We start from the raw sequence: 13,618 nt of genomic DNA on the forward strand, positions 1-13,618 counted from the left end.
AATTGTAAAATTTTGATTATTTCAGGAAAGACCTGGGCTGGACCACTGGGCATGTGGCTCTATCTCAGATCAGTTTACACCTTTTGCGCCTGAATGCCTTTAAGAGGGGCCATGTTTACTTTAGTTTGAAAGATGATAAAGTTTATGAACATCACTTTTACCTTATCTGTCATTATTTTATTGTTTGTCACACAGGTTCCTTTGTATGACCCTACCATGGACCACATCATCTGCTGCCTGCTGGTCCTGGGAGCCACAGTGATGATCACCCATGCATGCCCCAAGTACTGTGTATGCCAGAATTTGTCCGAGTCCCTGGGGACCTTGTGTCCCTCCAAAGGCCTTCTTTTTGTGCCTCCCGACATCGACCGCAGCACGGTGGAGCTCCGTCTAGGAGGCAATTACATCCTACGCATTACACAGCAGGATTTTGCCAATATGACCGACCTGGTGGACTTGACCCTCTCCAGGAACACCATCAGCTACATTCAGCCCTTTTCCTTTGGGGACTTGGAAACACTTCGCTCACTTCATCTGGACAACAACCGCTTGATTGAGCTGGGCCCTGATGACTTGCGAGGCTTGGTCAACCTGCAGCACCTCATTGTTAACAACAACCAACTGGGACGCATCCATGACAAGGCCTTTGAGGACCTGGCACCTGCCTTGGAAGATCTGGATCTCTCTTACAACAACCTGATATCTCTGCCCTGGGACTCTGTCCGCCAAATGATTAACCTGCACCAGCTAAGTCTGGACCACAATCTGTTGGACTTTATTCCAGAGGGCACCTTCACTGACCTGGAAAGGCTGGCGAGATTGGACCTGACCTCAAATCGCTTGCAGAAGCTACCCCCAGACCCCATCTTTGCCCGCGCCCAGGACTCCATGATCCTGACTACACCCTATGCTCCTCAGCTGTCCCTAAGCCTAGGCGGAAACCCACTGCACTGCAACTGTGAGATGCTGTGGCTGCGGAGGCTTGAGAGAGATGATGACCTAGAGACTTGTGCCTCCCCTCCTGGCCTGAAGGGCCGTTACTTTTGGAATGTGAAGGAGGAGGAATTTGTGTGTCAGCCACCGCTCATTACCCAGCACACCCACAGAATGCTGGTCTTGGAGGGCCAGACAGCCAGCCTAAGGTGCGAAGCAACTGGAGACCCTTCTCCTACCATCCACTGGATCTCCCCTGATGATCGGCTGATTGGCAACTCCTCCCGAACCGCTGTCTATGGCAACGGAACCCTTAGCATCACCATCACCACCTCCAAGGACTATGGCACCTTCACCTGTATTGCCGCAAACGTGGCCGGGGAGTCCACCGCCTCCGTGGAGGTGTCCATTGTCCAGCTACCCCACCTCAGCAACGGCACTGGGCAGCCAGCACCGCCGAAGTCCCGCCTCTCTGATATCACAGGGACCACCAGGATAAGCAAAGGGGCTCCGAAGAGCCAACCAGAGAGGATTGTGTCTGTCTCTGAGGTGACAGCTGTTTCAGCGCTAGTCAAGTGGACAGTGAACAAGTCAGCCCCCAAGGTGAAGATGTACCAGCTCCAGTACAACTGCTCTGATGATGAAGTTCTTATCTACAGGTAAACACGTGCATATTTTTTAAGGAATCTTGAAGCACAGAATTCTGTCAAAAAATTACAGTTGGTAATTGGTTGATAGATGATTGGGTTTATTAAAGGGATCACTTGTAGTGATAAATTCTCAAACAATAAAGATTATTAGAGCTGACAGACCCAGAAACATGAACGACAAGCTGTCTCCATGACAAGTGACTCCTTGAAAGAATTCCGTTTATTCAGCTTTAATAGAAATCATTAGTTCTGTTTCACCTCAATTGAAAGACATTTTGCACAGCAGAAATACTACTGTTTGGAAAGCTGTCTGAAAGAGCTTTCTGTCTAATTTGAAATCACAGCATCCTTGTGCAATTTGAAAATTACAGTTGTCATTATGGCAGTTTCAATACCTTTTCAATGATTTTGCAGCACTAAGTACATCTTGAGGAGAGAAAGAAGTAATGGCAACTGAATGAGATTCTCAGCACAAAACAAAATATACAGAATGTTGTTTTGGAGAAGCATCTGATCTTGAACAAACACAGAAGCATTTTTCCTCAACAGTGAATGATGTGTATTTACAGGGTGCAGTGTTTTCACTCAGCTAGACTTCCCAGCGGAATCAGTGTATGGAAGAGTTTCCTGTAGTATTTTACATTGATGTTGGCACATCCAAGGGATCCATCCATCATCCAGTGTCTGTATTGTCCATCAATTTGTTTAACAGCAGCAAAAACAACTCTTTCCCCTTCTTCATCAAATTTTTATCTGATGTCTCCCTCACTAAGTACAGCGCTGTGCTGTGTTGGGCTTGGCTGGATTGTGCTCAACAGTCCAGAACCAGGGGAATTTCTGTGCACAGGAGGCGGGGGTTCCTGTCAATCCAGCAGCATTTGATGGGGATGAAACTATATTAGATAAAGCTTGAATTCTACCACCACAGCTTCTAAAATGAATTTGAAACCAGCCAGAAAAAAATCAAATTACTTGATGCCATTTAAATCGGTTACTGTTCTGAAAAAAAGCAAGATATTTAGGGCTGTAGCCTTAGGTATGTGGCCACCCCTTTGTTGCAAGATTTCTCTTCATTATAAAGCATATTTTCCCTCTTGTAACACCTTAATAGTAATGTAGGAAGAATGTTTTTCAGTAATTATACAGTACAACTCTAGCAAATTGTAATGTAATTAATTATATTCAGCATTAAACTTTTTTTGCTCTTGCATTAAACATTTTATTTTAAAAATCTGAATATAAATATGTAGAAAGATTAGAAATATAGTGGAGACACAATTTATTTTATTCAATTCAATTCAATTCAATTTTATTTGTATAGCGCCAATTCATAACATAAGTTATCTCAGGACACATTTCTCATTATATGCAAATATTTAAATGGCATATTCACCAAGCTGCACAGTACTTATAGAAATGACAGCTGTTGTGAACTCAATTCCTAAGGGCCTCATTTGTAAACACGCCATGCATGCAAATCAGGATTTGCAGACTGAGTTACTTTTAACACAGAACTAGATGTATAAAAGCCAAACTGAAATGAAAATGTGGGTATTTTTACGTTTTGGATTGTGAAAAATGGCAAAACAGTGACATAAATTTAAACATCCTCTAATGGCCAACAGAAAGGGGGTGGCAGATGATGTTGAAGGTAATTTTTATTAAAATATTTTGTGTTATATGTGCTAAAACTTCTAATATATCCTGACAGTAGTACATGAGACAGATAATCTGTGAAAAAACATGGTTCCTCTGGCTCATTCTAGCACTCCCACCAGGTCTGGATGAAAGCAACCAATCAGAGCCAAGGAAGATGGTTGATTACGTGAGTCTCATTCCCAGGGTGTCAAAAACAGACACTTTGGGACCCTGGGAATGAGACTGAGACAATAAACTATCTTCACGCCTCCAACCCAAAGCTTTTTTTTTTTTTTCACAGCTTTGATTGGTTGTTTATGTACAGGCCCGGTGGATTTTTGTAAATGCCATTAGGAGCACTAAGATGTACCGGGTTTTCTCTGATCTGTCATGTACTACTGTCAAGATAAAGTGAAAGTTTCAGTAATTATATAAAAAAAAATGTTTTTACCTACTGCAGCTTTAATTGATTCAACAAGCACTTAGTTGTAAGAATATTAATACCTTAAACCTGACCAAACCTTACCCATATAAATGGCAGATCAGTAAACATCCATATAATTTTCTTTTTTTGTAACAGGTTTGTAAGGGTTTTGGTAATAATGAGCGCAATTCATGCATATGATGCAACACAAAGTTCTTTATATGAAAGCAGATAATTATGACAGTTACGATTTAAGAAAAATAAAAACAAACAAATAAGTAAAATTTAATTAAAACAGCAGGTAGGAAAATAATGTTAGATAAAAATTGCAAAAAAAACAGTGCTTAATTTTCTAAATTAATTTTCTCCATTGACAATGTTAGGTGACAGTTGAAGCACACATTAAACTCTCCTGGTTGAATCATCAGTACAAAATATGAACAACTGGGTTTAACAAAAGCTGGTTCTTTGATTAAGAACCAAACATGTACACACAAACACAGGCAGAAGTTAACTGCATTTCTGCAAGAAACATCAAATTACCAAGCTTAAAATTCTGCTACATGCTCCACTAACAGCGGGTGGAAGTTAAAAATTATACTGTTGTGAAACAGAAGCAACATACAGCAGAATTTTCCAACTGCATCATAGTATTTTGAGCCATTCGCCATGCCAAATAGAGCCGCAACAATTAGCCGTTCACTATTACATTAATTGCCAGCTATTTGATGATTGTTTTGAGTCTTTTTTTTTTTTTAATTATATTATATTATTATATATTATATTATATTACCTTGGGCTTTGAGAAATCGATTAATGAGATTAATCACGGAAATGATCGGCAGATTAATTGATCATGAAAATAATCATTAGTTGCAGCCCTAACGACAAACTGCCAAAACTTGATTTCTCAGAAATGTAGGTTAAATAATTGATGGTGGTCAAAACATAAACATAAATGATGGTTACATTATCCAGGAGACCCCTGTACTCCTGTGTTGAATAAAATTGTGGAGAGATATAAAAAATTATAATAAAAAAAAAATGGGAATGCAGGAAGAGGAAAAACACTTATGGAACCAGTGGTTCTCTGATGGTTTGGATTCTAAACATAGATGTAGCTAAACATGATCAGTAGAACAGTAAAATAAGAGCTTTTGTGTAGGTGATGCAGCTAATTGGGAGCTGTAGAAGTAAAATCAGGAACCTCTGACTGAACTTTGCTGAGCCCCACTGATGATGTCTGCTGAAGATGTCTTGAATTGAATATGAGACAGATAAGAGCTTAACCAACAAGTCCTTAATGCCAACCCTGGAACTTACCTGATCAATTAGGATGTTTGCAAAAGCTGCACCAAATCTAGAGGGATTAAAACAGCTTTCATGCCGGCATGAGAATATGCCTTTTTAAGGACAGTGTGTGCTGTGCGTTGTTCTGAAAGCAGCCTGAAATGTTCCGCACATTGATTCATTAAAGCCGAGCTAAATTCAGTAAAGTTGAGCAGAGACTGTCTGTGAAAGTTTAGATAAGAATGGAAGTTTGGAAATACGGCCTGTAGCTGCCGGGAATCAAGGGATCCAGACAACTTAATTATTTCAGCCGTGCCCCGCTGTTGTGCACAAGTGGTAAGAGTTGTCAGCTGTTTCCTCTTCAAACACTGGAGCTGGAGGACAATGTTATCACTGCTCCGGTTTCCATGATTGGCACATTGTTACTTGAGCTAAAGGTTTTATGTGATCCTTTATGTAGGATGGCTGTATGGGAAGGCCTGAGGGCCCAGAAAACTTATTCGAAACAGAATAGACTTTATAAAAATGTGCAGTTGTCAGGGTGAAAAGACGGTTGTTTTTTTTTTCATTCCTGAAAAGTGTAGCTAATTTTATGAGATGTTCCAAAGTTTGTGACTACGGTATAATCAGAGCTGGGTAGAGTAGACACAAATGTACTCAAGTAAAACTTCTGTTACTTTACAATAACAGGTTTTGAAGTAGTTGTTAATGTAGTTATCACAATAACAACAATAAACATATCTACTGGAGAAACTAGGTGAAAACTAAATTTTTATATGTTAGTTTAATTTTTGTTTAAATTATCATACTTGGTTAAAGATAAAGAATTGAACACACATCTGTATATATGGTAATTTTGATAAGTAATTAGTTAAATGTGTAAGACTATATTCCCAATATTATGCATGATCACATAATTCCTAAATCAGTGGACCCCCACTTGGGGTCGCCAAAGCTTCATGGTGTTTACGAGGCCTTCTTGAATTTAAGGGGTGTAAGAAAACATAAAGAATATACGTGCATATGCAGACTTCCTGCACTGGAAGTTTTTGTTACTGAGTTCACTATTTGGATTCATTGTACAGTTTTTAATATAACATGGAGTAAAAAATGTCAGTGAGTCAGGGGTGGTCAGTTTACTGAATTATAGAAAAAGGGGTTCCTTAAGGAAAAGGTTGGGAACCACTTTCCTAAATAGCAATTTTTAAAAGTATAAATATTAAAGACTACCAATCATGTCTCCACACACATATCAGCTAAAGGGGCACCTACATATACATGGGCTGGGTATATGATCAAGCGGTTTCAGGTCAATCACATTCCCTAACTGGCAGAGAGGATATGATAGAGCTGGTGGTCTGCGAGGTAAAATTACTGTTTTTGTCTGGTGGTGAGAGATATTACAGCTTTTTCTGGTTCAACAAATGTTCTATCTCTGCATAGATATTTTCCATAATGTTGTCAGACACAACAATCTGAGCCTGTCAGTGGCAAAAATAACAACTTTTAGTGGACGTACTTTGACTGTGCATTTGTCCCCAAGGATTAGCTAATGTTAGATGGCAGCCATATCAGCCCATTTCTCATCTAAGTCTAGCGTTTATTTCGACCAAATTAGTGTTGGTAATTCTGAGAAAGCCTAACAAAGACAGTTTTGGTGAGTTTTATTTTGTTTCTGTCCAGTGAAGTGGTTTTTATGGTTATGTGCAAGGTCGTTTTTGTCTGGTCGGCTGTACCATCGACCATTGCTTTGGTCTGAGATGCTGGTCCATATATATATATATATATATATATATATATATATATATATAACCTCTTTATGTTGCTGTTCTTTTTAATATGTTTTATGATGACCCCGATGAAGGTCATGAGCTGAAATGCAATGGTCTACAATGAAGTTGTTCTTTAGTGTTGCTTCTTTAGTGTTGCTGGAGATCTCTTAAGACCTTTTCACATCTTAATGCTACATATCAAAGCACAGATACATACCATTAGTTTCATCTCATTTGAATCTTGTAGCTTCATCCATTATTCTACCACTAGTCCTGGAGGGTTGAGGCTACCTCAAGAGATAGCCACAGAAGCTCCTACACCATTACAAAAGTGAATTTAAATTGATTGATTGATTTCTTTCCCAGAATGTATAAGAGTAAAAGTGAAAAGTATGCTGAATTTTGACTGCTCTTAGAAGTTTAATTTTCTCAAAAACTTTACTTAAGCCCTATTCGCACGGGACTAGTATTACCTGGGGACCTCATGTGATTTAGTAATTACCCCATAACGTCTGTGTTTCATGCGGCGCATTCGCACAGGATAAGCAAAGTCTGTGTTTTAACTCTAATTTACTGACATTATACCCCGGATATGATGTCAAGGCTCTGCGTACCCTATGCGTAACATCCGCTTCCTGGACGACAAGAGCAATGGCTACAAAGAAAAAAACCTGGCATTGGACGCGCGAAGAGACGCTCAGTTTAATTGCTGTGTGGGGTGAACCGCATTACCAAAAGCAATTTGATCAAATGGTGCACAACCACACAGTTTGGGAAAGTATTTACAAAGACCTCTTGCTCCGGTGCCTGTCTGTACAGGGGCTACCTGTACCTCTAACGCAGCCTCCATAATTCTCGACCGAGAAAAAGGCAGAAAAAGGCGCGGAAAACACAAAAACAAAAAACGACCCCAAATCACAGAGATGCCGATTCGCATGGGACTAAGATTATCACATGACCTCTGTGTTTGGCGTAATATGGTAGGTAATTTGCAGTGGAATTTTTACTTTACAAATTACGGACATGACAGATTCGCACGGGATTAAGATCACAGACGACCTCCGCAATTATTACAAATTACTAGAGGTCCCAGGTAATACTAGTCCCGTGCGAATAGGGCTTTTGTTACTAAGTACATCCAAAGTATCCCATTACTACCCGCCTCTGAGTAAGAGGCAAAATTGCAACACCTGATTCCTGTTCGAGAATAGGTGATTGATATACTTAGGCCATGGGCAGGGTGATGGTTCTTTATGTGGCTGTCTTAATGGAAGTTACAGGTCAGCTGCAGCCTGTCTGTGATATTTCAGTAAAACTGCAACACCTTTGCAGAACAATACTTAACCACATAATGGCTTAAGTGTCACATGTCAAGGGATTTAATGCCTCCTTTGCTAAAGAGATGTTTGTCAAGACTGAAAGCAAGCTCCAGAAGCTACCATTACTGGTTATTACCTGAGCTGAAAAGCCTGTTGGATTAATGGCTTCTGTACCAAAAACATACTGTAGTTTACTGACCATACTAGGTCATTTTGAAATGTCAAGCTTCCTTTGTAGGTATGTTTAGGTCACAGGATAAAGGAGAGGTTTCAGAAGTTGTCTTATAGTATCAGTGGTAGAGAAAAGCATGGATTTAAACAAGCAACATGCTCATGATTATAAAATATATATATCAGAGTGCTGCTGTATAAAGTGACCAAATTGTCAAATCCTAGCGCCTTTGTTGAACTCTCATGGAGCAAAGCCTGCGAGCTAGTTCAGGCAGTCAACTTGAGCTGCGCTGATATACACACATGACATGCCTCACTCCATAATCACTATCCAATCTGGCGGTCTATTTAAACTGCACAATTTCCCAGCTCTCCCTCTGCTCTGTCAATGCTGCTGTTGCCCTGCATCCGTATTGCAGCTGCTGCTCTGTAAGCTATTGCTGCCTGCTGCGCTGTAAGCCCCACCACCACCCCAGCATCCACCTGTAGGCTCCGGTTAGGGGTTAAAGTATTTGCTCATCAATTCAATTCAATTCAATTTTATTTGTATAGCGCCAATTCATAACAGAAGTTATCTCAGGACACTTTTCAAATAGAGCAGGTCTAGACTGATCACTCCCCAATATCTCTATGTAAGCATATCTGCGGGGAGTGATGAGGTCAGAGCCTAGACGGCAAAATCTAAATATTCTATACTGCTGTAATAAACATTTCAAACGTGAGTTGGCTGACTGAAATGTCTTTAAAAAGTAGAATATGTAACTTCTGCCTCTCAGGGGTCCCTCCCATAAAAACAATAACAAAAGACGAAGTTTAAAGTAGTGTGGGATTATGGGAGTTGTTGTCTTCATCCCCATTGCTCAAGGATTCCTTGAGTGTTCAGTACACAACTCAACTACATATAGAACATAGATCTAGAGGTTATAGACATTTTAATGCAGAAATGTTACATATTATTACACAAAAGTACTGTAAACATACAGGATATTCAGTTTGGCAGATTTTTCTTGACGTCCAAGACAGCAGTTGACAAATCATTCACTCTTCCTCACTCATGAGTATCTTTTCATTACTTGAGCACACTGACTGTGTCCATGTAGCCTTAAAAATGACAACTGAGCAGACTCCATCTACTGTTGAAGACTAGAATATGGTTGAAATCTCCTCTTAAAAACAAGAAATACAATTATTTTGTCATAATAGATGATCATCCAATCCAATCCAATCCAACTTTATTTGTTAAGCACTTTAAAAACAACCAAAGTTGACCAAAGTGCTGTACAGGAGAATAAATAAGACATCATAAATGTAAACAGTGATGGTGATGATGAAGACCACTGTGAGGAATATAGACAGTGATGATGAAGACCACTGTGAGGAATATAGACAGTGATGATGAAGACCACTGTGAGGAATATAGACAGTGATGGTGATGATGAAGACCACTGTGAGGAATATAGACAGTGATGGCGATAACACTGGAAAGTTCCCGTGTCAGATAACACGGACGAAGTCCGACGGTGACAGCTCGATGTCCGGGCTGCAGACGCTCTTTCACTCGTTACACCACCTGTTGTTTATGAGCACGGACAGTCCCCCTCCTTTATTTATGCCGGTCGCGGTGGTGTCCCTGTCGGCTCCAACCGTCTGGAAGCCGGGAATGGTGACGATGGAGTCCGGTATCTGCTCGTGTAGCCACGTTTGTAGGGTTTAAAGCTCCTCCTCTTCATCCTCCGTTTAACCCCCGCTCTGAAGCCTCACCGTCTCCTCCTCAGTAGTCATGTATTTATTACATCTAAGCACCTGTGCAATGGTTGTACATGACAAATATAAAAAATACATAGTCAATTCAGGTGACATGCCATTACACTTGTACAGGGTACAAGCATATTAGGATTCTTGCTCAGTTGTCTCGGTCATTTAAAGGCATACTGAGCCTCAAGTGAGTCAATAAGAGCACTTTTGGTCAAGCTAGAGAATGAATGAGGAGAGAACAACCAGAGAAATAAAAGGTTGTGTGGCTCAGTGGCGGTGTGTTTAACCTCAATGTTGTAGATGTTGTTGTTCCTCTGTCATGGCAATATATTGAAATCCCATGTCAAGCCACAGACACTACGTCACTCAAATAGCGCAGCTTTTAATTTCGATTGCACTGACAGAATTTGAAGACAATTCCCTAGAAGGAGTTTGTTAAAATACAATACGTGCAAATCGACCAAAAATGACTACTTCATTAAAAATGGCCGACCTTTTGTTGGGTTTGGATCCTGTACATGTACTTACCAAATTTCATACACCTCTAAGGCATTCATCTATGTATAGCACGGGAGGATCGATCTACCAACCTTCTGATTAGTGGACGACACGCACTACCTGCTAGCTGAGCCACAGCCGCCAGGTATCGATGAAACGTACCTCTGGGGCCATATAATACATACATTTTCACCATTACTGAATTTTGTTTTGCTATTCATGTTGCATCGTCCAAAAATGTTATTATTTGGCAGAAAAATAATTATTCCTTGCATTTCGACAGGGCTTTGCAGCAGTCGCTGCTCAGGCTCTAATTAATCTACAGTGGACAGTGAACATTTCCTGTCATGTTAATTGCTGTGTGCTCATATCTATGCCATGATTCTCTTTAATGAGAGCTCATTTCCAGACACACGAAGGCTCCCTGCTGTGCCGGCTGCAAGTTTACATGAGCGACGGTGTTATCAGAGTTACATCAAGCGGAGATGGTGAAACAAACCACAGGCCTAAGGTGCCACCATTTTCAGCATCTCCCTCTAAGGCATTCATCCATTACAGTTAGATGGAGGGGATGTTTTTATTGCAACCAGGACATATTCAAGGGTATAGACACAGACACAGAAAAATGTCACAGCCCATTTAATCCCCTACAATACAGCTGCAGAGTCTGAGAGTGATGAGCAGCCAGTGAAAGGCCATTAGGGATTTTGATTATATAAGCATAATCAAATTTCCCAGCATCACACCAGTGTTTAGACTGAGTCAATGGGGCAGGAGACCATTTGGCATGACCTTGTCCAGAGAGAAAAGCATTAAGAAATCAATAGAGGTAATGAATAATGTTTCTGCAATTCTTTGCAGCTAGAAAAAAAGAAGCCATGAAATAGTTTAATGGTTGCGGACAGGAGAGATGCAGCCTGGAGTAATGATTTATTTGTTTTGTCAGCTCTTTCTTTGAACTGAGAACATATGTAGAATATTAAAACTGTAACTGACAAATCTCTCGCGAAGCTTAAAGAAGTCTAAGCCAAGAGCCCGTCTCTTTCTCCATCTCTCTCTCTCTTTCACTCTGATTAATGCTATGGCCTCACGCCATCGTCGGGAGCTAAGCAGGCCACTCGACAAATTGCCTTTTGCAGCCTGAAGGGGCAGGAAAAAACTTTTATCTCCCCGTGATAAGCATGGGCATAGGTTTCTCTGGACTTGGGCTTTATTCCTATGAATTAAAATGAATTAGCCAGTCTACGTAGACAACCTGAAATCAATTAGACCCAGACACAGGAGCAAGCAGTGCACAGCGAAAGCATCACCAGGCTAAAGAATTCCAGGCAGCCAATTATAATAGTGTAATGAACTGTAGCACAAGTTGTTGGAGAAGTAGAACTTTTTTATTGGGAAAACAGCTTCTTTTGTTTGAGCTGTGGTGACTAATTGGGATGAGGCAAACACTGAGGTTGTGATGTTTTTGGTTCCAAACTCATCTATGATCTTTGTTGCATGTCAGATAAATTTCCTTTTGGGGATGAATGTGAGATAAATTGGACAGTCACGATGAGCGAACAGACATAGGGTCCAAACCTGTAGCTCATACTTGTGTCATATGAAGGATGTTAAGTGACTGATGTGTACCTGCCACACTTTAAAGGGATAGTTTGGGTATTCCGAAGTGGGGTTGCATAAGGTACAGAATCAGAATCAGAATCAGAATCAAAAATACTTAATTGAGGGGGAAATTTGTCACATAGCCAAATAAAAACACCTAAAAGACCTCAATAAAAGTCAAGTCAATATCAGTTTAATGGCCAAAATCCACTAGACTCAGCCATGACATGTTCGGGTTGCACTGTGGCTGCCAGAACTAGTCACGCCAGATCTAGACAATTCTTGTGGCACCAGTAGTGCCATAGCTGGTCTATCTGCATCAAGCAGCAAAGAGTAGATCGCATTGGCAGGAAGGCAGACACAGACGCTGCAGAATCCGGTCAATATTCTAAATAAAACACCCAGTGCAGACCCATATAATACAACATTTTTCACCACCACTGACATGTGTGCTGCATTTCATGGGTTTTTGGCAGAAAAATATGTCACAATAGTGTCTAAATAAAGAACTGTTAATAAAGGGCCAGATTCCAACTAACTGAATGAGAACAGGCTGTGATGTGTGTAGGAGTAACTACGGCAACAGTGGCTGCGATAAATGCAAAAATATTGATTCTTTCCTGTTTGAGGTTTAAAGGCTGTGGTTTATTTTTCGTCATGTGATTGTAGGTAAATTCCAAGCTAGAACTTAGCTCTTTTTCTTTAGTGCTGTACAGGACACTAACCATGATCTCTGCCATCTGTATGTCCTCTGTCCCCTTGTTTGAATCTTCTTTTGGAATATTTGGTGGATGTGCTTCTGCCAGTGTTGGAGGTCATGTACTGTTGATGGAAGTAGTGATCGATAAAGGGTTTCAATAAAGACCACATATTCTTTTTTTCACTCTTGGGCTTCTAAGTAGGTTAATTCGGCCCTGTCCTAGTTTTTATTATAAGCCCATATAATACTGACATAGCATCAGTTAGTTAAAGCTGCAGTCGGGAATTTTTATTACAATATTCTTTATATATATATATATAATATATATATTATCTTTCATCTGTGGAAAAAACCGGTTCCTCTGACTTAATCCTAGTGCTCCAAATGGTATTTGCACGAATCTACCAGGCCTGAATGAAAACAACCAATCAGAGCCAAGAAAGATAGTTGATTGTTAAGTCTCATTTCCAGGGCATCAAATACAGACACTTTGGAACCCTGGGAATGAGACTCAACTATCTTAAAGCCTCCAACCCAAAGTAACTTTATATTTTTCTTGGCTCTGATTGGATCCAGAGGGACCTGATTTTTTCACAGATTATCTGAAGAAAATTTCACCAAATATGACAAAAAGTTATTTTTATACAAATTACCTGCTGCAGCTTTAAATATATATTTGTAAAGCTGTAAAATGGACAAAGCTGACAGATGTTTCGCAGAGAGATAGAAGCTGACCTAACTTAATCCAACATTCATATCATCATCACACTCTAAGATAACATACCTGTTACTTTAGTGGCATGTTGCTTTCAACTCTGCCTTACGGCCTTAACTAGAGTCGGTCTAAGAGTCGGCTTAGACCATCA

General features: G+C 40.2%; 1 protein-coding gene and 1 long non-coding RNA gene across 5 annotated transcripts in view; both read left to right on the forward strand.

Moving 5' to 3' along the window:
• The window catches only part of LOC127368802 (uncharacterized), a 255,086-nt gene that overhangs the window by 208,243 nt on the left and 33,225 nt on the right, over positions 1-13,618 (forward strand). The window lies entirely within an intron of this gene.
• lrfn2b (leucine rich repeat and fibronectin type III domain containing 2b) overlaps positions 1-13,618 on the forward strand; it is a 180,940-nt gene that overhangs the window by 162,933 nt on the left and 4,389 nt on the right. For both annotated transcript variants that reach the window (XM_051409902.1, XM_051409903.1), the window contains one exon: positions 196-1,592. In XM_051409902.1, the coding sequence (XP_051265862.1) occupies positions 217-1,592 (1,376 nt within the window). In that variant the 5' untranslated portion in view covers positions 196-216. The remainder of the gene's footprint in view (positions 1-195; positions 1,593-13,618) is intronic.

This window comes from Dicentrarchus labrax, unplaced genomic scaffold (assembly GCF_905237075.1).
Source record: "Dicentrarchus labrax unplaced genomic scaffold, dlabrax2021, whole genome shotgun sequence".
NCBI lineage: Eukaryota > Metazoa > Chordata > Actinopteri > Moronidae > Dicentrarchus > Dicentrarchus labrax.